This window comes from Etheostoma cragini, chromosome 23, assembly GCF_013103735.1.
Source record: "Etheostoma cragini isolate CJK2018 chromosome 23, CSU_Ecrag_1.0, whole genome shotgun sequence".
Lineage (NCBI taxonomy): Eukaryota > Metazoa > Chordata > Actinopteri > Perciformes > Percidae > Etheostoma > Etheostoma cragini.
Window position 1 is genome coordinate 10,025,414 of NC_048429.1, and position 22,070 is coordinate 10,047,483.

General features: G+C 40.4%; 2 protein-coding genes across 9 annotated transcripts in view; both read right to left on the minus strand.

Moving 5' to 3' along the window:
• grm8a (glutamate receptor, metabotropic 8a) overlaps window positions 1-15,027 on the minus strand; it is a 225,965-nt gene extending 210,938 nt beyond the window's left edge. For 2 of the 5 annotated variants that reach the window (XM_034862921.1, XM_034862925.1), the window contains exons 1-2: window positions 14,318-14,679; window positions 9,165-10,004 (exon numbers count right to left, since the gene is read on the minus strand). In XM_034862921.1, the coding sequence (XP_034718812.1) occupies window positions 9,165-9,707 (543 nt within the window). In that variant the 5' untranslated portion in view covers window positions 9,708-10,004; window positions 14,318-14,679. Of the gene's footprint in view, window positions 1-9,164; window positions 10,005-14,317; window positions 14,680-14,862 lie in introns of those variants that run through there. The other 3 variants (XM_034862922.1, XM_034862923.1, XM_034862924.1) reach the window with 3 other exon arrangements.
• Window positions 15,028-19,249: 4,222 nt separating this feature from the next.
• znf800b (zinc finger protein 800b) overlaps window positions 19,250-22,070 on the minus strand; it is a 29,770-nt gene continuing 26,949 nt past the window's right edge. For all 4 annotated transcript variants that reach the window (XM_034862918.1, XM_034862920.1, XM_034862917.1 and 1 more), the window contains 2 exons: window positions 20,145-20,258; window positions 19,250-19,835 (listed from right to left, as the gene is read on the minus strand). In XM_034862918.1, coding sequence (XP_034718809.1) covers window positions 20,157-20,258 — 102 coding nt within the window. In that variant the 3' untranslated portion in view covers window positions 19,250-19,835; window positions 20,145-20,156. The remainder of the gene's footprint in view (window positions 19,836-20,144; window positions 20,259-22,070) is intronic.

A 22,070-nucleotide genomic window follows, 5' to 3' on the forward strand; every position in this document is an offset into this window, starting at 1 on the left:
GTGTAACCAGACACACATTGTACAGTAACGTTACATAATATAAACTCCATTAACAGTTATATCAGCAACTACACAGCAAGGAGTTAAATACACACAGACAGCCACAGAATGGCATGTAAATAACTAGCAGGAAAGAAACCAGCTAGCAACTGACAGATAGCTAGCGTCAACTTAGAGACACACAGGTTGTATTTTTGACTCACGTTATTTGACGTCGAAGTCCATTCTTCTTCCTTTTATGGAGATTAAGTGGCTTAAATCCAACATCCAGCAATAAAATACCCCCTGGTATTTGTTATAGTTATACGGTAGTCACTTTGTTTGCTCGTTGCCAAACCTATTTCACTGCTAGCTAGCCTCGCCAGTCGGAAGTTGGCGTTAGCCAATTTCATCATGCTAGCAACACTGGAAAACCGCCTGACTTTCATTATCTGTTATATTTAACTGAATTATGTTATTAACTTTCTGTTTGTTTGTAAGGAGGCCATAGTAAGCCAAACTCTACTATTCACTTTAGAGTTTCTTTTGTATACTTGTACATCCACAGTTGCGCTGCGACATGCAGTATGCGCATCATACCGTCTTTATTCCTGCCTTCACCTGGCTGGCCGTCCCTTCTCAACCGTAAAGGTGCAATATCATCTTTGACCACACAACCTGTCTGACCTTTACCAGCCAAACCAGGGGGGCGCTGTTTCACTCATTTATTATACTCATTGAATACTGGCAAATATATGGCCGACACAACAAAGTAATAAACTAATGAAAAGAAGAAGAAGAAAAAAATAATTAAAATGGCAGTTCACTTCTCTTACATAATTTACACTCATCTATTACTTAAAAATAGTTTGGAATGAGCTTTATTTACATTTCAGCAAACATTTATAATAATGTATCCTTTGTTAATCCCGCAAAAAGGGGAAATTACAATTTACACTCTGTTGAATGACACACATTACACAAAGGCCTGAATTACACCCACATGCTCAGTACCTATACATGCACTAATGGAGAGATGTCAGAGTGATGGAGTCATGGAGTCAGCTACGGACAGGCGCCCCTAGCAGCTGGGTGCCTTGCTCAAGAGCACCTTGGCAGTGCCCAGGAGGTGAACTTGCACCTCTCTAGCCATCAGTCCACCTCCATACATTGGTCCGTATGGGGACTTGACACAGCGACCCTCCGTTTCCCAACCCAACTCCCAACTGACTGAGGTACTCCCAATCACCTTAAGTTCATAAAAATGTAAATATTGAATTTTCAAGTGCAATTCCTCTTCTCCAGAAACAAGTTTTCCCTTTGCGACTTCTCCGTCACTCTCATTTTCTCTCATTGTTGAGTTCATTTATTTCAAATGAGGGAATCTATTACAGCTGCATCATTCCAATGCAGAGACACTGTTCTTCCGATGCAAGTGGTGAGCTCATACGTGCTGAAAACATTTAATCAGGGAACCAAACTTACAATGTGAATTCATGTTAAAACCAAGTTGAGTTTCATCTGTGTAAACTAATTTCAAGTGTTTGAACCAGGGAGTCCTTTCATATAACTAGGCGCACTGTTTGCATGATGATTTGGCCCACTATGATACACAGGAAACACACAGAATAAAATGTTAATAAATGTAAAAACGTGTTATTTATTTCAGTCACTAGGTATCTTCTTTTGGTCTGGTCTTGCTGTGGCCAAATGCTCTCCTTCACAGTGTACATGTTGTGAAATAGAGGTGTAACTAATAATGCACTAATAATGTCTGCATTTCATGTAAGTGTGCTTACATGAAAGGTCCTGGCTTTGTGCATGCTGGTTCGCTGGCAGAGATTCACACCTAAACTACCGTAGAAACACACCTATTGGCTATGTGGTTAGCATTGGCATCTTATACAACCCCACATAGCATCAGAGTTTTATGGAGTTTACAATTATACCCGTGTTAACACAAGTTTCCTTGCACCCCCAGAATACATGATGCTTCTCTCCATGAATCTTTACTGCATATTTTTGCATTAGCAATACTCCTGACTGGAGACGAGCCCCCGGCACTGCAACAAAGCTGCCAACTTCTCCTTAGTAGTTAAAATGAATCAAAGTAGAGAAAATATTTCCTGACAAAAACGAATAAGCGGAATGTTTTGACTTGTCTTAATAGGGAAATTGAAGGTGTAATTAATAATATTAATGTTGGCTTCGTTGTATTTAGGTGTGCCATTGGATTCAGTCATTTTTATATTAGTAGTTAGACCTATGCTTAACAAGTTAAAATGTCCACTTTGAGAAAGGTCTGTAAAGTACACAAATGTCGATAATGTTATTAGGTACATGCTTTTCCTGCTATGACGAGTCAAAATGGTCTGCATTGTCCAGCTGTGATGTGTGAAACCATTGCTTGTGTGTAATAGCTTCACTTATCTGTGATCGGCCCATCAATTCAGCCACAAACCTGATTAAAGGAAGAGGAGAGATAGAGTCGCATTCCATTTTAATGCACTCTATACGATGATCTTCTCCATACACACTCATGTAGATAATACTCACCTCTCTATCTCTTTTAATCTTTCCATCTCTGTCCCACACAAACACACACATATTCAATTAATGCCTTTCAGGAAACCCTCTCACACACACACACACACACACACACACACACACACACACACACACACACATTCATGGTCAAGTGGGCACAGATAAATCCACACATTAATACATACACAGTCAGCAAATTCATTAAACACATTTCTAATTACCTCTTGGTTTTCATCAGAGAACTTGATTAAACTTTAAATTACATACCTATTTCATTCCTGTGTGTGTGCGTACACATGTCTAAATGTTGTGATTGTGTGTGAGCGCGATCTGGTCCGTCCCCGTGCACCCAAACATTTCCTGCTGCAATAGGACATTGATTGCTGTGGTTTACATTAAAAGAGCTTCTCTTTCTCTGAAAACACTTCAGGAAATTGGGAATAAATACAAAAAGAGGTGATAAAAAGACAAATTAAAGGCTGAATATGTGCCAGAGTGCAAACTACCCAGTGTTTGTGAAAGTTTCTATATAAAAAAGGAACAAAAGTAACCAGTAAACATAGTGTATATAGTCCCTTGGATTGTCTACCACACTTATTCTGTATCTGGGTATTTGTTTACTGTCATAATCTTTATATACAATAGGTTTGCATTACATTTGTTTTTACTTCTTGTCAATTAACTATTTCTATTGCTGGATGCTATTTTAGTGTATATGGCATTTATGTTATGTCTGTCAGCACAGAACAAGGGATCCCTTAAAGTGCCCATATTCTGAAAAATAAATCCCTTTTTCTGGGATTTGTTGTGTTATGTTGTGTCTCTGGTGCTTCCACACACATACAAACTTGAGATAAAAACATCCATTCTGTGTTGAGTGAGATACGGGTTTCTGAATGTCTTATACCTTCAGTCTCCGGGTGAGCGGAGTTCAAAATCTGCACGGGCTAACATGTGGCTAACATGCTAGCTCGTTCTCAATGACAACACTGCTACAACACACACTAATCTAGTATATCTAATCTAAATTTGTAGTATAATCTACAAAAGAACTACTTAAATGTCCCTGTTCTACAGGTATTCCACAAGTGCGCCCTCGTAGAAGTCTTCCAGCTAACCCTGCCTTGTACTGACCAAAGTTGGAGACAGAGTTTTCAAGCTGATGTGATCTTACCTAGCTACTGTGCATGTGCTACTCCCAGATAAAACAGAGTGAAAATAGGATCTGCATCAATGTGCGATACAAAAAAAATTGGATATTTTTTGAAAATTAAACAATGTAAACCTATTCTGGTACAACCTCAAAATACAATTATGAACCTGAAAATGAGCATAACATGGGCGCTTTAAGGTTTTTTCATTGCTTCACATTTTTAGGGGGAGTTTTCCTTATCTGAATCAAGGGTCTAAGAATATAGGCTATGTCAAGTTATAGAAGTTGTACATGTGTGTGCATGTTTGTACCTGAAAACCCAGTTTTTTTTTCAAACCCAGTTCAAAGGATTCGCACCATTCAGTTGCTATAGATCCAATTTAGTCTGTGTTCACACATTAAATACATGGGTCTTGTAAATGAATCATCTCCAGGCAACACTTAACAAATGAAAGTAATAAATAATTTCAGAAGGACAATTAAGTCTCCCTTCATTAACCATTTGCTAATTAAGGCTGCCTTTGTTAGTAGAGGTTGAATGATCGCGTACTGCCTGTCTGTAGAGACGGTAATATTTTCCCGCTTTAGGAATGTTCAGAAGCACAAGTTGACACAAATACCCACTCTTATCCTAATGAGTTGTTCTGCTTGCTGTTCAGTGTGCTCTGTGGCTTCATTATCATCACCCTCTTAATACATAATGCCTCCATGAAAGAAACACCACAACACCACATCATAACACTCTAGAGGATGCCACAGTCTCTCCTCCTCGCTTTCTTTTATGGGCTTTTTATCTTTCTCTTGTATCTTTATCCTTCTGTCTTTTTTTTCTTTCACGTCTTTGTCCTATGGTCTTTATTTCCGCTTGTCTGTCCCTCATTAAATTCTTTCTCTTTTCCTCTGCCTTTCTGCTTCTTCCTCGCAATGTCTCTGTCTTACTGTTTCCCCTCTCTGCCTTTTCGCCCGTCATTAACAGCAAACTCTGCCTGACGTTTAGAGTAACAGTAACATCTAATGACAATAACTCTGTGGTGAATTGGCATGTGAACAAACTAACCGTCTTTTCTGTTAATTGCATTTTAATGCAGCTGTTGTCGTCCTTGTGAAGGTGAATGCCAAAATGATTTGGGATTCAGAGGATGTTGTTGTTCCTGAAAAGGAGATTGTTCTAGTATGGCTTTAAAGTGCGCAAAAGCACCAGCCTTCTGTGCATTCCAAGGGTCTGAGCAAACATTTGCTCTCGCTAATTTGCTTTACATCGGAAAGTGTGTGCTTTCAGTTGCATGTGCTGGGAAGTTCTGTATGTGTACTGTATACTCATTCTCTTTGTGTCACAAGTGCCTCCTGGGAGGAGGGGATGTTCATGTCACACAACGTATGGCACAGAAATCCACTTCAAACAACAGAGAGAGCAGTACTCAGGAAAGCAATCATTGCGGGTGGTAATACACGGGCAGATGAATATATCAGCAATATCACACAATGCTGCAGTTAATTCCCCTGGAGAGAAAAGGAGGCAGCGGCTGAATTATGAAAGCAATTGGAGGGCTTGTCTGCAACTATTTTTCCTCATGCAATGGTTCACATTTGGAAACAGACATATGCACATGTGGTCATACTTTACCAAGATGCAAACCTTGAGTAATGGCGCACACATTCTTCTCACACACCAGCTCATGTATGCGAGGCAGTATGGAAGAGCGTGGGAAAAACTTCTGCTACTGACCTTGGCTTTGGAGCCCACAACTTCATAAAAAAAAACACCAGCAGAGACAGAGAATAAGTTGTGTGTTGTGAGTGTATGTGTACTAGTATGTGTGTGTGTGTGTATGAAAGCGTCAAGCAGAATCAAGTGGATCTGACGCTGATTGAGTGAAGGGTAGAGATTTCAGTGTGTGTGTCGTGTGTGTAATAGCAGTGTTTCCTAGATTCCCTGAGGCAAAATCAGCCCATTTGCTCTCACCAGGGGACAGCCACCACTTATCAATGTATTAACTGAGGAGGCAGCCTCTAGCTCACCCAGGAAGAGCGTTTGCCCCGTGTTGGCTGAGTCCTGCAGGGGCGCAGGGTCTGAATCCGACCTGTGGCGCTTTGCTCCGCTGTGTGACTTTAATAAAGGGAAAAGCCCCAAAAATGAATCTTAAAAAAAAAAAAATGAATTGACTTTTTTTAGCAGTTTCCAATACACAGCGTCATTGTAAGGTAGTGAGTACTTCCTGGTAACAAAGGAAAGAACCACAAACACATATAGACAGCTATAGCTATTGATGTGAAGGCAGCTATCGCACCCTTTCTCTTTCAAAGAAATTTGTTATGGTATGTTAACTAATATATAAGTATAGGGATAAATATAGAGTTAAGCTGTAGTTTTGGTGTTATATGTTTTTCAGCACAAACATTAGCAGCTTAAAAGTATTTAGCTATAGCCTAGGCTTTCCTCTAGAGGTGACCAAATCTCAGGGTTAACCAATCCATAATGCTGCTGTAATTACCAACCATGCATAGACACAGTCAACATCCAAGGACGAAGCAGTTAGTCTTTGAGTATGAGTTGTCTCAGAGAAAAAAAATGAGAGTAAAGTCAAACATATATATTATACTGCGTGAGTGTCTTGATGAGAGAAGCAGAGCAGGGGCAGCAAACTGCACACAGGAGGCAGATTAGTGCTAGAGAGGATGTTCCAGGCATGTGCCCTCCATATTAAACTTGCAATTTGGAAAACCCCAGAGCAGCACCTATCTATGTTTGACTCAATGTTATCCTACAGTATGGAATCATTACTATGCTATTTGATCCCATAGGCACTCAAGAGTTAAGCCAGGATGGCCTTATTTTACCTAATATTGTCCTAAGGCATTTATTGGTTTCTGACTCTGGGGAAATGGTAAAAACAGTCACATTTCCCTGAAGTAGTTTATCTCTTTAACCAACCTTTAATCGCACACAATTTTGGCTGTTTTATGTGGTGTTCTGTTTTTTTAATAATTAATGTCATATTTTTTCACTTCTATACACTGAGCCTCCCCTGAAGCCTTTTGGGGCCACCCTGGGGAGGCTCGCCTCCCACTTTGAAATCTTCTGATTTAAAGGGTGCTTACAGTTTATCACAGCTCTTATTTTTGGAGTTTTAGCCATCATTCCTATCGGTATTAATACGATTGTACTCATCATATCGGATGCTTAGATCTGTAAATGCGGCAAGATCACTGAAAAAAAAGCACCACGGGGGAGGAAACTCCAACAGTCAGACAATCAGACAGATTTTACACAAAACCCAAACCACAACTATTCTTTAACGCTGTGATCTTTCCTTTTAATGTAGTGTTGAAATGGCCAGCTTAGTGTGTTTAGATGACCCCCATTAGCTCTGTTCTTTTAATATGCTAAATTCCTTTGGAATTTCTTCCTAAATATGCTGCTACGCCGGCCCGGCTTCCCTACGAGGATTAACAAAGTTTCATTTTATTATATTTTATGTCATCCCCTCTCTCCACTTCATAATCCCACAAAGCACACATGGTTACAGATATCTTCAAAAGAGGAACCAGTAACAAAAGACACACCAACAACTTTAGTTCAACTTGATTTCTCTGTCAGCACGCGGTTCCCCTGGCGACAGAGTGCAGGGAAAAAGAAATATAAAGCGGCTGTTATGCTGAGAATTTTGTTGTAAAATTTAGTTTTAACCGTTTTTGGGTGATGCTAGACACATGCACACTTGCACACACACACACGCACGCACGCACACAGACACACACACACACACACACACACACACACACAATCTCTCTCAGTGCTGTTAGCTTTCTATGCCACTTGTGTTGAGTGGGCGACTAGCTTTGACTGGCCCTGTCAGATTAGCCCAGTTAAAAAAGGCATATGTTTATTGTATGTTTGTGTGCGTGTGCGCGCGTGTGTGTGGGTCCTCCATACTATTTTCAGACTGTGACACATGCTGCATTATTCATGTTAAACAGTGCAGTAGAAGATACAGTCTTGTGTCATATAATGCCACTGCCACAGGTCTCATCTCTTACACACACACACACACACACACACACACACACACACACACACACGCACACACGCACACACACACACACACAATCGCTGGCACACTTAACTAAACATACTGTAATATATCTGTGGACACACACAAGATTCACTCCCACTCTGACATACAATTCACACGTGTACGCAGACACACACAACGCACTAAATCGTATTAGGCAAATGAGAACGAGACAGTGCGGAGCCAAAAAGCTCTGTTCAAGTGCTGTTGCTGTGACAGATCCTGGCATAAATCATGTTTAGTTGTTGTTGTTGTTTAATATGCAAATCTTCCATTCAAAAACACGAGCTGGTTGTTAACAAGTACGTTCCACACACATGTACAATCCCGTATGCTCTCCCACACACATGCGCTGTATGGATTTCAAAAGGAAGGGAGGCACAAAATGTGTGGCCACAAACACACACACACACACACACACACACACACACACACGCACACATACACAGACAAGCACACACACTTGCTGTGAAACTGCGTGGGATAGATGTGGATGTGAAATGCCATGGGCGTCATTACTGGACTCATATTTCATAATCATACGGCTATCCAACAGCCCTGTTCAGCTAATGATGAGGACAACACACACATACACACACACACACTCACACACCTAGAGAGGTAAAAGTATTCTCTGTCAAAGCTTTAAGAGCTTCTGCAAGGATACAAACCAGAGCAGGAGACACAGTCACATGCATACACATGAGCACTGGTAAGGAGGATTCTCAATTAGTCCCACACATGTACTCAAAAACACACTAACACAAAGAGATGTCCTATTGGATAACTAGCACACACACACATAAACACACACACACACACACACACACACACACACACATACACACACACACACACAAATGTACGCTGCAGTGAATGAAGTGGCTGTTGACAGATTTCAGCAGTAATTGATATCCGTGTTTGGAAGCCATTTTTATTTGGCGCAACCACAAGCCAGGGATGATCTGATCTGCCCAGCGCACACACACACAAATCCCTTTCTTTCAAGCATCACTTGACACATCTTGACACATCTCTTCTCTCAAACATACTGTACACAAGCGCACACATACACACACACACACACACACACACACACACACACAAACACACACACATACACAAATCTGAACACAAGACATAAAATCCCACTTTAGCAGTAAATGCACAGGCTAAAATAAAATATACCATTCCAATGGGTACAGGAAGTAGATGGCACTGCTGCCGCTGTTGAAAACTCCAGGAAGACTGACTACATTTTAATTGGTTGTCACCATTGAACTTTATCTCACCAGCGATGATGAGTGAGGGGAAGGGTGCAAACGGCACAGAAATGCACACACACACACACACAAAAAAAAGGAAAAAAGAGAAGAGAAAAGAAAAGAAGAGCTTTAGCAGTTGAAACTTACCTTAAACAGGCGTAAGATGTTGGCCACCATGATGGACACTGAGCTTGCCGCGGCTCCTATCACCCCTACGATTTTATCCGGCTTGGTGAAGATTGGGGGGTCTCCATTAGCGCAGCGAACGTCGGAGCCGTCCCTCTCTATCAAGGCCTGCACAAAGGTCAGGGACTGCTCCAGAGCGTACGTGTCCCTGGAGCAGGTATCCAAGATCCGGGCCCCCAGCGTGATGTTGGGCAGCAGCTCGGGGTCCTTGTTGATCAGGTCTATGGCGAACATCATGGCCTCCAAACGATGAATGCCCTTCTCCTTTTTCAGCTCCCCGCAGGGTGTGCCACGGTCCCCCCGAGAGTGCACAGGAAATAATCCGCCGAGGATGATGTCCCCGTCCAGTCGGATTGAGTGGGCGTACTCAGGCGCCGCCTGAGGGTCTATTGGGATTCGCTGAGTTGAGGTGACAGGAAGGAGCCAAGTGTAGGAAGTAGCCATGAGCAGGAAGACGACAGAGGGAGACCGCGTGTAGGGAGTGGGGTTCCACTGGGGTTCCATGATCAACGACTGATCACCAAAGAAGAGCCAAGGTGATATTAAACGGGACTTTCGGACGGCTATTCCAAAACTGAGGATGTGTTTTTTTAGAAATAATTAGAAGGAGGGCCTTCCTATTGGTCAAAATTGGAAGGGTAAACGACCCCAGGGGTTGAGCTAGCCAAGCCCCATGAGCAAATCATATTCCAGAATTGAGAGTGATAAAGAGAGCGGTAGCGTAGAAACGTGGCAGTTATGCAGTAGAAATGTAGTTCAGGAGTTGAGCCTATAATCCACAAGTCACATCTTCAGTGGAGCCTGTTGACGAGAGACATAGAGAGGATGTCTTAGTATCAGTGAGATGTGAACATCAAGCTGCTGAAGGGATGAACAGTCCACCTGACAAACTTGTGTAAACCGCCTCACGGGCAAGGCAAAAATGCAGTCAGGCATACAAAAAACAACTCAGAAATACACACCCTCACACGGGTCTTTCTAGCAGACCTGTCAAACTGTGCACTGCCATTTTATAATTGAAAACCCAAAGTCTGTCAGTTTGTAATCACCTACACACACACACCCGTCTCTTGGCATATCAATGAGTGGAACAGCTGCTAAAATGACAGCAGAGAACCTTGGAGAGAGCCTCGGGCTATTCTCACGAAAGGCACAGACTACCTGCTGCAGTGGAGGTGAAGAAGAGCAAGAGAGAGAGAGAGATAGAGAGAGAGAGAGAGAGAGAGTAACAGAGCGAAGAGGAGGGGGGGACAAGGGGAGTAGAGCTAGAAAGAGAAACCATGTGAAACAGTGTAAGAGAAACAGATCCAGTGAAAAAATACAGAGAGCAGTGCCTCCGGAGCAAGTGTGTTGCATCACTCAAAGATCTACTGTTTCTGCTGAAACTAAATGAACATATTACATCCAGTACACCCCACAACACACACACACACACACACACACACACACACACACACACACACAGAGAAAGAGAGAGAGCTGGAAATCACAACAGGTAGATTTAATGTTAATGCCTTGAAAAAGTGCTATAACTTGGTCTGCGTTGGGACTGAAATTGGCTGTGACAAACCAATAGAGTAATAATGTGTTTTCATTAGTCGGGGCCCTAGGGATTTATTTTCTCATTCGCCTCTCATGATCCAAAATTGCTGATTTGATATTCTTTAGATTGAGTAAGCAATTTGTACCTTTGGAACCCTATATAGGTATTTAAAGGAGAGTTTTTTGTTATTTTTTTCCTTACATTTTTCCAATAATCTAAAATTAGGAAATAGAACATTGATGATATTGCTAGCAAGGAATATTTAGATCTTAGTAATGATGCAATGCACAGAGAAATTTAAATCTGAATGAAGGGTTACACAAGACATTGCATTAAATTCAGCCCAGTGCCATACAAGGCTGCTTGGTCGACATTTATTTTAGTACACCGTTTCTACATATTCAGGCCATCGTCCTTTATTATAAGCGTCCTGCTTACCTCGATACACACAAGCTTTGCTATTGAGGTGGCCTTTTTTTCCCCACACAATTCCCACAGCCTATTAATTAGCCGAGTAGTACACTCCACTACTTGTACTCTCTTAGAGCAGGGGGGTTCAGTATTTTGGTCCGGCGCAGGGATCCCTTACTATATACAATGAATCAAATTGAGTTGCATATCAAATTGGGTCTATAATGACGTGTGGGGGCAGCCTAGAGCCTTTAGGTACCCTTTTTATGGTGCATTCAATACTAAGGTGTGTAAAAAAATACTTGTTGACATATTCATATATTTATACATCGTGCTTTAATGTTAAAATGTTGAACAGTAGCTGTATCTGTTGATGTTGAATTAATGTTAAAGAAAGGACTTATCTTTACAAATGATTGATTCATGTTTATGTATGTCCACCCACACACATACAGTATATATATATATAATTGCATTTATTAAATTACTATTATTAAATATATTAAATTATATAATATATATATATATATATATATATATATATATATATATATATATATATATATATATATATATATATATATATATATATATATATATATATATATATATATATATATATATAAAAGATCCTACTGATGATTTAGGGTAAACTACAATAACACTATTATTCCAAAAAGCTTTCACACTATCTCACCTACAAGTTAAAAAACAACAACAAACAACAGAAAACGACTGTACATACTGTGCATCATTCACAAAAATTAAATATTTAGTAAGCCTAGCTAATTTCACCCACAGAGGGAGCAGGTTTAGGGCTCAGCACTCGTCACAGCCTGAGCAGCTCTCTCAATGAATCCATTTATAACTCTTTTCTGTCCCAATTAATGTATCAGTTACTCTCCACTCGAAATGGAATTAGGTCAAAGCCACTCATACACAGCCTGCTATCATGAAAAACCCTGTTTTATATAGGATAGCTCGTATTGAAGTCGCCGCAATGTTGTTCATTCAACACTTTGTCCCTGGCATCGCTTGGCTCAAGCACACAAAGGGTCCCATTGAGGGTTTGGATCCCTGCTATCAAGCTCTACTACACACAATTTAATTCATTCATTAAACAAATGCAATTAAATATTATCTAACAGGATCCACTGTACCTCACACACACTGCTTCTCTTGATCTTCTCCCGTGCTTTTTCATTGTTTTGGCTCTTAATATTAGGCAGTAATAGGATCTTCCTACACTGGGATCACAATATGGACTTAAGTTGACCCAATGGACGTCTTAAATCCAGGGAGAGCCCGTTCGTGACTTAAAACCTTCACCCGAGGTGTAAATATATGCAAACGTCTCGAGAGAGGGCACCAAAAAGTCAGATCAGTGCAACATGTGTTTTATTAAAGAACTAAGGCCATGAGGTTATTAAAAGTTCCATGTCTCGTGTACACTCAATGATAATTATCACATTTCCAAGAGGGTGAAAAGTAGTGACACCATTGACTCTATGTATATATGTCAGTGCTAAACACCTGCTAAGGACTTACTGTAATATTAGCTTTTGGGGCTTTATTTGATAAAATAGCTGAAGACGGGAAAGGGTGGGGGAGAGAGAGTGTGGGTGACATGCAGGGCTGTGGGTCGGACTCCAACCCTGGTTACTGCAGTTAGGGGCGTGGGCTCATCCAGGTGAGCTACCAGGGCAACCTCCCTTTGCTTGCATTTTCTGACTCTTTACCAAAGGTTTTAAAAACCAGATGTTTTGTCCCATTAGGCAGCCTAAAAGGAGGATGCAGACAACCCAAAGAAGGAGGTTTCCTCTGCTATAAAGGTAAGTGGCTCAAAGACGGTGAGGGTTAAAGCCCAAGAGACTGCAGCTGGCTCATCACTCTTATTTTACACCCACAACTGGCTGTGAATGTAGCCCACTTCTTGCTCTACTGTACTTTTATCCTGTCTTTTTTTCTTTTTTACTCCAGCTCTCTCTCTCTCTATCTCGCATCTATCCACACCTGGCTTCCTAGCATTCCCCCCTTCCTCTGTCCTCCTTCACCTCCCCAGCGTCTTTATGTCTCCCTCTCTCCTCCACTAGTCTCCCTTACTTATTTACCCTCTTTCTTATTTCTACTGCCCTCTGCTTCTCTGCCACCGTCTCCTCCTCTCCCTCTCGCCTCTATCGTCTTCTGCAGGCCTCCTCATCTCTCTGGGGAGCGGGCTGCTCTTTTCAGAAAGTGATAGCATTCCTGCCGCCGTGATCTCTTCTCTCTCTCTCCCTCTCTCCCTCTCTGTAAGTAGGGGGTTCTCCAAGTCTTTTGTTCAACAATTACTTTGATTATGATGGATTTTAGATATGATTTTAGCAAGATCATGGGGTAATACACCCCCCCCCCTCCATATTCAAATAAATGAAGATGACATGCATTACAATGTAATATTGCATAATACTAAAAGATAACCAGTTTTGGACACATGCTTATTTTCCCATTAACGTTATCTACAAGTGAAAATCTTCTATATTGTGTTCTGATTGGGTTCATATATGGATAAGCACCCAGCCTAGATTACATCACTAAGAGACAGAGATAGCTCATGCATCATTTCAAACACATGCCTGGGACATGATTAAGCCATGTGTCTGGAGATAAAGCACAGCCCGCAGGTTCAGAAATATAAGACTATATGATGTGAAGGAGTTTATGCTCTTTATGGAGCCCCATTGGCTGCTTTCTGCACAGTGGTGGTATAGGGATCGCACCCTGATTAAGACAGTGTCACCCACAGTAAAAACAGACATGCAACATTGCAATGGTCTAATTATGGAGGTTTTTCATGTGTCAGGTTTCTTTAGTGCTCTACAGCCACGCAATATTGAGTTACTAAGTGAAGCATACCTCAAGGAAGACATTTCCCCCCCCCCCCCTAACCATTATTGCATAGAATCCATGTGAAATGAAAATGTGTAAAAATCAATGAAATTCAATAAAAGATAGGCAGCAAGACAAATTGAGAAAATAAATAAAACAGACCGACCGAAATCCATCACTAGAGGAATGCCTAGAGGATGAGAGAGAAACACCCACAGAAAAAAAGACAAAAAAGAGGGGACAGCATTTGGCCAGAATGCAGGAAAAACATGCGAATTGAGGGCATAAGAGATACCTCAGCAAATCTAATTGATCCGAGAGAGTGAAGGGTGAGAAGCTCCGTCTCCAGCCTCCTCCGCGCACTCCTCCTTGGGGTCCCTGTCCGCCTCAGGCAACTTCCTTGCGGAGCTCAGCAGTTTTCCCCCAAATATCAGTCCTCCTAAACAAGATTTTCGCCCCACAATAGCAAACGGATTTGGAGACAATTAGACCGTCCACAAGAGGAAGACAAAAAACACATATGGTCGATTTAAAAAGTCCTCCGTCGTGACCAACAGAGCTGCTTTTAGTGGTAAAAATGTAATTATTAACCCTGCACTTTGTTTAAGGTGGCAATTGAGGGTAGCTGCCTGTAATGAAGTCAATACCCAAGAATGAGTCTGAGATACACCGAGAGAGAGAGAGAGAGAGAAAGAGAGAGAGAGAGAGAGAGAGAGAGAGAGAGAGAGAGAGAGAGAGAGAGAGAGAGAGAGAGAGAGAGAGAGAGAGAGAGCAAAGAGCAGAGGAATTCATCCTGCACAGAATCTGTCAGCCATGATCAATAATGTTGGCAAAACGCACCAGCTTTGTATCCATGGTCTTCTCTCGGCTTCCCGCACTTTGCGCATAAACCCTTGCCGTGAAGTCCGCTCGTGCTGTTCCACGGACGCGCGCGCACACTCCTCGCCAGCTCCTCCGGTCGTCGGTGCTGAAAAGGACAGCGCACGACTCCACAGCCAAATGAAGCAAAAAGCCCTCTCTACATGAAACATATGTATCTCAGGCACAGAGCCTGCTCTACCCGCCCGCACAAAATCACCGTCTAATTGCACTGCTGTCGTCCAGCAGACTCCACGCATTCATTCAAGTTTATTACTAATCAATCGGATTGATAATTTCCACAATAGAGGGCTTTGGTTATTTGAACACATTAATAAGTCATCAAAATATGCTCACACAGGCGTTGCGCCACACTCTTAATTGCCTGAACTTCAATCCATTTTTACTGCGCCCATTGATCCCCTCTTGTAAAACCATAGAGCCGTGGCTCTTTGTGGTGAATGGAATTAAATAAATGAACCGCATCCCATCGGCTGTGTAATAACAATTTGATAAGCCATGTGGACTGAGAAACCAGGCAATCGAAAAAGACCAGGGTGGTCTCTCTTGTGACAATGTGGAAGATGTGCGCAACACGTGCAATTTGTGGCTTCGCCACTGCGGCGGGCGGTGGAGAAACGCGGAGCATTGGCGCCATCTCGTGGCGAACATAGTGCAACTGCAACAAAAAAATAAAACTAAAAATGACATAACAGGAATTGCACGTCAGAGGATTTGAAAGTTTTTCTTTTTCTCACAGGTAACTCGGCAGTGGAGGAATGTAACTTATTACATTTACTCGAGCACTGTAGAGGTACTTGTACTTTCACTTCATGTAACTTTATAATTCTACTTCCCTGTATTTCAGAGGGCAATTTTGTATTTTTACTCCACTACATGTATCTGACAGCTATAGTTTGTGCTAAATTACAAATTAGATTATTAGATTAAACAGCATAAATCAAACATCAAAACATATAATCAGTTTATAAAATATGAGGCATTATTATAGACCAAACTACATATTATATGAAGTGAATTCAAATTAGCCCTTGACCAACTCCAGCATAAACCATTTTGGGTCTACAGACAGTCCCCATATAAATGAAGGCTAATTCATTTCTAAAATATTAAATTCCTTTGAAAGTAGCCCGGTTTGTTAAAATGACGCCCTCTGATTCCTTGAAAGAAACCCTGGTTATTTATCATCGCACTTCTGTAAACCTGGGGAACCTGGGAGACAGATTTTAATGATCTGCTGATGATGAATGGTCAAAATTGAAGCAGCAGACGCCACGATATCCTGATGCTACTTTTATGCCCCAAATCTTCACTTTCCCGTGATGCAACCATCATTTGTCAGAATCTCCATGCCTGGTAAATACCCATGAGTTTTAGACATGAAAGTAAAAAAGATAGTAAGTAGACCATTGAGTTTTTTTTCCACATCCCCGGTTTGCAACTTAGGCTATCTTATACATTTGTAGTCTCAAAACCACAGCAAAAAGAACCCTGATAACATCATCATTCTCCAGGCCACAGTAAACATCCTTAAAATCCTTTTGAATTGCACATTTAGGTAATACTACTGTGTTTTAAGTAGTTTGAGCTCAAAATTTACACAAAATCTATCCTGCGCTAATTATTTTCACTCTGAGTAAAGCACTGAATTTTGTCTCTTATTGATGTCAACAACATAAATCCTTGTATCGCTCTTTGAGACGTCAAAAGAAATGATGTATTGCAGCAGAGTAATAAACTTTGGGAAGGGAAACTAGAACTCAAAGACTAAGTGAAAACGTAGATTTCCACAAATGCAATTCTTGAGAAGGCAAATTAAATCTCCAGTCCCCATCTCGCAGTAAACAAACATGATTGATGGAAGTATATGACCCATATCGGAGAGGGGAAAAAAAACACACAAAACTTCCCTGTAAGGTTTGAAGCAGTCCATTTTTTATTTATTAAGTGGTTGGTTAACATTCTTGTCCCATCTGAAAGGCTTCTCTAACTCTTCTTATTCTCTAGAAAGTGAGCTTAATAACATATTACAGCTGATGAGGAATTAATGACAAGCTTTTAAACAAAAGTCTTACTCTTGACACATTCTAACAAAAAAAAATCTCCTTCAAAAAGGAATGAGAGACAAAACCAAAGACAACTAATCATGGAACAACGCAAACTTGCCTCAATATTAAACAGTGACAGAGTAGTAAATTGTCCGACATGTTAGAAGCATATGGTCAACCAACAGTTAAGTACATGTCAATAACTATTCTGACTATTATAACTATTATTTATATATGAATCCATATATACATGTTTTCAAGACCTTGTCGCAGTAGCGTTTATACTTATAAAAATAAAGTTTGGTCTTTCCTTTTTTTCTGGTTTGTTCAATTTCATGGCATTGTGTTTGAACATTAAGACATATCTACATTTGGTCTTCCTCAATCACTTTCCTCCCAACTCATGTGCCAGTGTTTCAAAGACTACCTCGGGGTACCTGTTGCTGTCATTAAACAAATGCAGCCCCCTTAAATCTGAGTACAAAAGAAAAGTTCACAAAGTTTATTTGAATGATATAAGTTAATGGAACAGAAAGTTTAATGTAAACTTTTAGGTTTGGAGAATAGCACTGTTTAGCGTACGAGAGGCATGTAGATTTCTCTCACCCCCCCCCCGTGTTTCCGGCTCCCACAAACTGTAGATTCACAAACAGCTGGTGTCAATCCAAACCTGTTACACCTGCTGCTTAGGCATCACAGATGAGACATGTCAACACAGCATCTAGGGTCCGCTTTCTGCTTAGCAACCAGCAAGATGACGGTGGTCAACAATATTTCACGGAACACAGAAAATAAATTCTTCCAGTTAATGGTTTCTAAAATCGAATGGATTGCCGCTGTTACTGTAACACCAAAAGCAAACGCACATTACTCTCAATTGGTAAAGCCCCATCTTTCCGGCTCACTGTAACTTAGATTCTCACACATTAACACCAGTAATTAACTGAGTAGGAGGTAACAATGGTGTTCATTTGATAGTTTGAATGTTTCCCCCGTGATAGCACACCTTTTAGTCTGAGCTGTTATAATAAAATGAATTCATATTTGGAAAAAATTTAAATAGATTTAATCCATTAAGTGTTTGAAAATATATATATAAATCCTAACTGTATCACCTCGTATTATTTTACGTCATCATTCTTGAGGGAAGGTGACACTTTTCTCCAGAAATTGTTGCCTCATTTCAGAACATAACTCCCATAGATGGCAGACTCGTGTCTTATTGAAGCCTTGCTTCACATAGCCGGACGGTTCTCGGCTACTATATGGAGATGAAACAGGGTATGGTCAAAATAAATCAAACACTGTACAAATGGTTTTTTTCACATGCAGTCAAACAAAAAAGCAGAACGTAGTAGTGAGATGTGAGAAGAAAACCTTTTTAAAGCACAAACTATTTTCAAGGTAAACTGAAAAATATATTCAGGGCTTTCCCTTACTTTGACCATACCCTGTAACCAAGGAACCATTCACTCCAGCGGCAGTTGGTCACTACAAAGCAGATTTAATTAAATCTATGGACTGCTTGTGTGAAGAATATTACTACTGGAATTTTGATCTGTGATCTGTTTGTTTTTTCAGTAGGAACATTAACATGAGAAGATAAAAGTAATTTTCAACGCAAAGCAAGCAGCTAGCCTTCTAAAGACTTGGTAGAAACATGTTGGCTATGGTTCCTCTGTTAGATAACAGGATACAACAATGTTCCAATCTTGAGTGCCAAAAGGTCAGCGAATTTGTTTTTGTTTTTTTAAATCTGTCGTAATTTTGAGCAAGTAGTATTGAATATATCAAATAGTTAACATCCTAAAACACTATATACTGTGTTAATACACAAAAAAATGATACAATGCCAATAGCCAAGGACCCAAATAGGTTTTGTGTATCTGCGCGGGACATAAGGGTACAATATTCTGTTTCTCTAAAGAAAGAAAGAAAACAAATCAACAATTAGTTTCCAGTCTATTTTCTGTGGAGGTCACAATCCCGTTTTGAGTCCCTCTGACACACACACACACACACACACACACACACACACACACACACACACACACACACACACACACACACACACACACACACACACACACACACACACACACACACACACACACACACACACACACACACACACACACACACACACACACACACACACACACACACACACACACACACACACACACACACACACACACACACACACACACACACCGTTTGCTACAAAAAGCAAAGCAGTACAAATCACCAAGACACCTGCATATGGATCTACATCTACTGGGCTGGGCAATATATCGATATTACACTGATATCGTGATATGAGACTAGATATCATCTCATATTTTGGAAGTTGACACGTTGTTAATGGGTTAAGTGTTGTCTTTTCCTGGTTTTAAAGGCTGCATTACAGTAAAGTGATGTCATTTTCTGTGTCACCATACTGTTAAAGCACCAATTGTCACCCTGTAATATCTCCACAATATCAACATCGAGGTATTGGGACTAGAATATCGCGATATCTGATTTTTCGCCATATCACCCAGCCCTAATCTACATACTATTGGAAGTAAATGCAGATATATACAGTGGTAGTGAATCTTCTGTTAGCTACAGTCTCTTCATGGATAGCAGCGCCACCATCCAGCAGGCTGGACGGCTTCATAATAATCCTATACAAAAAATTCAGATTCCAACAAATTGTTTGGTTCTTAAGCAAAAGCTGATAATCCTTTGTACTTCACTCCTCTATCATGCTCCATTGTTCCTTTTGTTTGTTTCCTTCATCTCTGCTCTGTGCTCGTTCCATTTGTCCATTATTGTCCCAATTAAAAGTTTTGATTCACTTCTTCATTGTTAGTGGCTCGTTCGTCCATTATCCCCGGCAGACTGTAAGCAGAGACAGAGAAGAATAAGAAGAAAGAGGAGGAAAGAGGGAAGACAAAAGGAAAAAGAGATTACGGAAAAAGGTCAAGAGAGAACGAGGAAAGAAAAAGGAAAGATTCAGAAAGAGAAAAATGAGTAGAGTGATACACAGAAGTAAGCAAGAGGGACAATGTGGAAAGCAGCTGGTAAACGGGCTAAGCAGTCAATTAAAGCCTGCAGAATGATTGTGGTGTCTTATCTTTACCCAAGGGGAATGGTCTTCTACACAAACAAACACACCTTGTAGGGAAAGGAAGCCCTGCGTGTACTTACAGTGTTTGTGTTTCACCAGACCAGGGATTTGGAGCGGGTGCTGACTCCTTTCCTCTTGCTGGCTGCTGCAGTCCCTGCGTTACGATGACTTCGCTTGTGAGACTCCAGGTACAGCTGACAAAAACAATTGAAAGAGATCACTGGCTTTGTATTTATAAATCCATACAGACACAGATACATGCTAACGAGGTTAGTTTCATTACATGGAGTTAAGAGACATCTTTTCAGATAACAGATAACAGGCAGAGTCCAGCTAAAGAGAAGTCTTGATTCCTATAAGGTGTAACTAGAGGATGTCATTATTTAGCTAATTTATCATAATACATTAACATACACATAAACAGAAATTAACAACTATATTGATTAGTGATTAATCTACAGACTATTTTCTTCATTTTACTGTTCATTTATTGGCCTATACAATGTCACAAAAAAGAAGTATACCCCTCTTAAATGTGTCTTTAAATGTCTTGTTTTATCCAACCAACAGCCCAAAACCTAGAGATGTTAAATTTACAGTCCAGATAAAGCTAAGACAAACACCAGATCTACACATTTGAAGAGCTAGATTCAGAAAATCTTTGCTTGAAAAATGACTTTTAAACTCTATTTCATGATCAAAATAGATGAGCAATTTTATTTCAATTGACTGATGACTAATCAGGACCAGGGGTCAATTTACAAAAATGTCAAAGCAGTTCTAAGTAAGACACCCATTTGCACTGAGACGGCTCTTGTCAAAGTCTTTAATGACATCCACTTGAACACAGATAGTGGCAAAACTACTGTCTTAATATTACTCAATCTCAGTGCTTCATTTGATACGGTCAATCTCGACATGTTACTAGACCAATTGCAAAACTGTGTTGGCCTTACTGGCTCATTGCTAAAGTGGTTTGACTCCTATTTAAAGAATAGGAACTACTATGTTTCTATAGATAATTATGCATCTGAGTTCCCAAATATAACGTGTGGAGTTCCCCAAGGTTCCGTCCTAGGGCCTCTTCTGTTTAATATCTACATGCTTCCAATGGCTCAGATTATGGAAAACACTAACATAAATTATCACAGTTTTGCAGAAGACACACAAATCTATGTAAACTTGTTGCCTGGGGACTACAGTCCAATACAAATACTGGCTTGGTGCATTGAACAAAGAAACGACTGGATGTGCCAGAACTTTCCTAAAATTAAATGAAGAAAAAACTGAGGTGATTAATTTTGGAGCTAAAAAAGAACAATTAAAAGCCAGCGCTCAACTTCAAACAATAAGGTTAAAAACAACAAACAAACAACGACAAAGCCAGTAATATTGGTGTAACTATGAACTCACACCTAAATTTTAACAGGCACGTTAAGACAATAACAAAGTCTGCCTATTATCACCTTAAAAATGTATAAAGGGTTAAAAAGCTGATGAGTCAACAGGATTTGGAAAAACTTTTCCAAGCTTTTATCTTCAGTAGACTTGACTATGTAACAGTGTCTTTACAGGTCTCCCTAAAATAATTATCAGAAAGTTGCTGCTGATCCAAAACTCTGCTGCTTGAGTCCTCACTAACACCAAGAAAGTGAATCACTCCAGTTCTGAAGTCTTTACACTGGCTTCCTGTGCCTCAAAGAACAGATTTCAAAATACTTGTTTATAAATCACTGAACGGTTTAAGGCCATAATTCCTTGTTGGATTTGCTTGTGAACTATGAACCACCCAGACCTCTCAGATCATCTGGGACAGGTTTGCTTGCCATCCCCAGAATCCGAACCAAAAAGGGGGATAGCAGCGTTCAATTTCTATGTTCCACATATCTGGAACAAACTTCCAGAAAATTATAGGTTGGCACCAACTCTTAGCTCTTTTAAATCAAGACTGAAGACCTATCTTTTTGACATTGCCTTTTTTTAATTCATTGTACTGCACTGTGAAT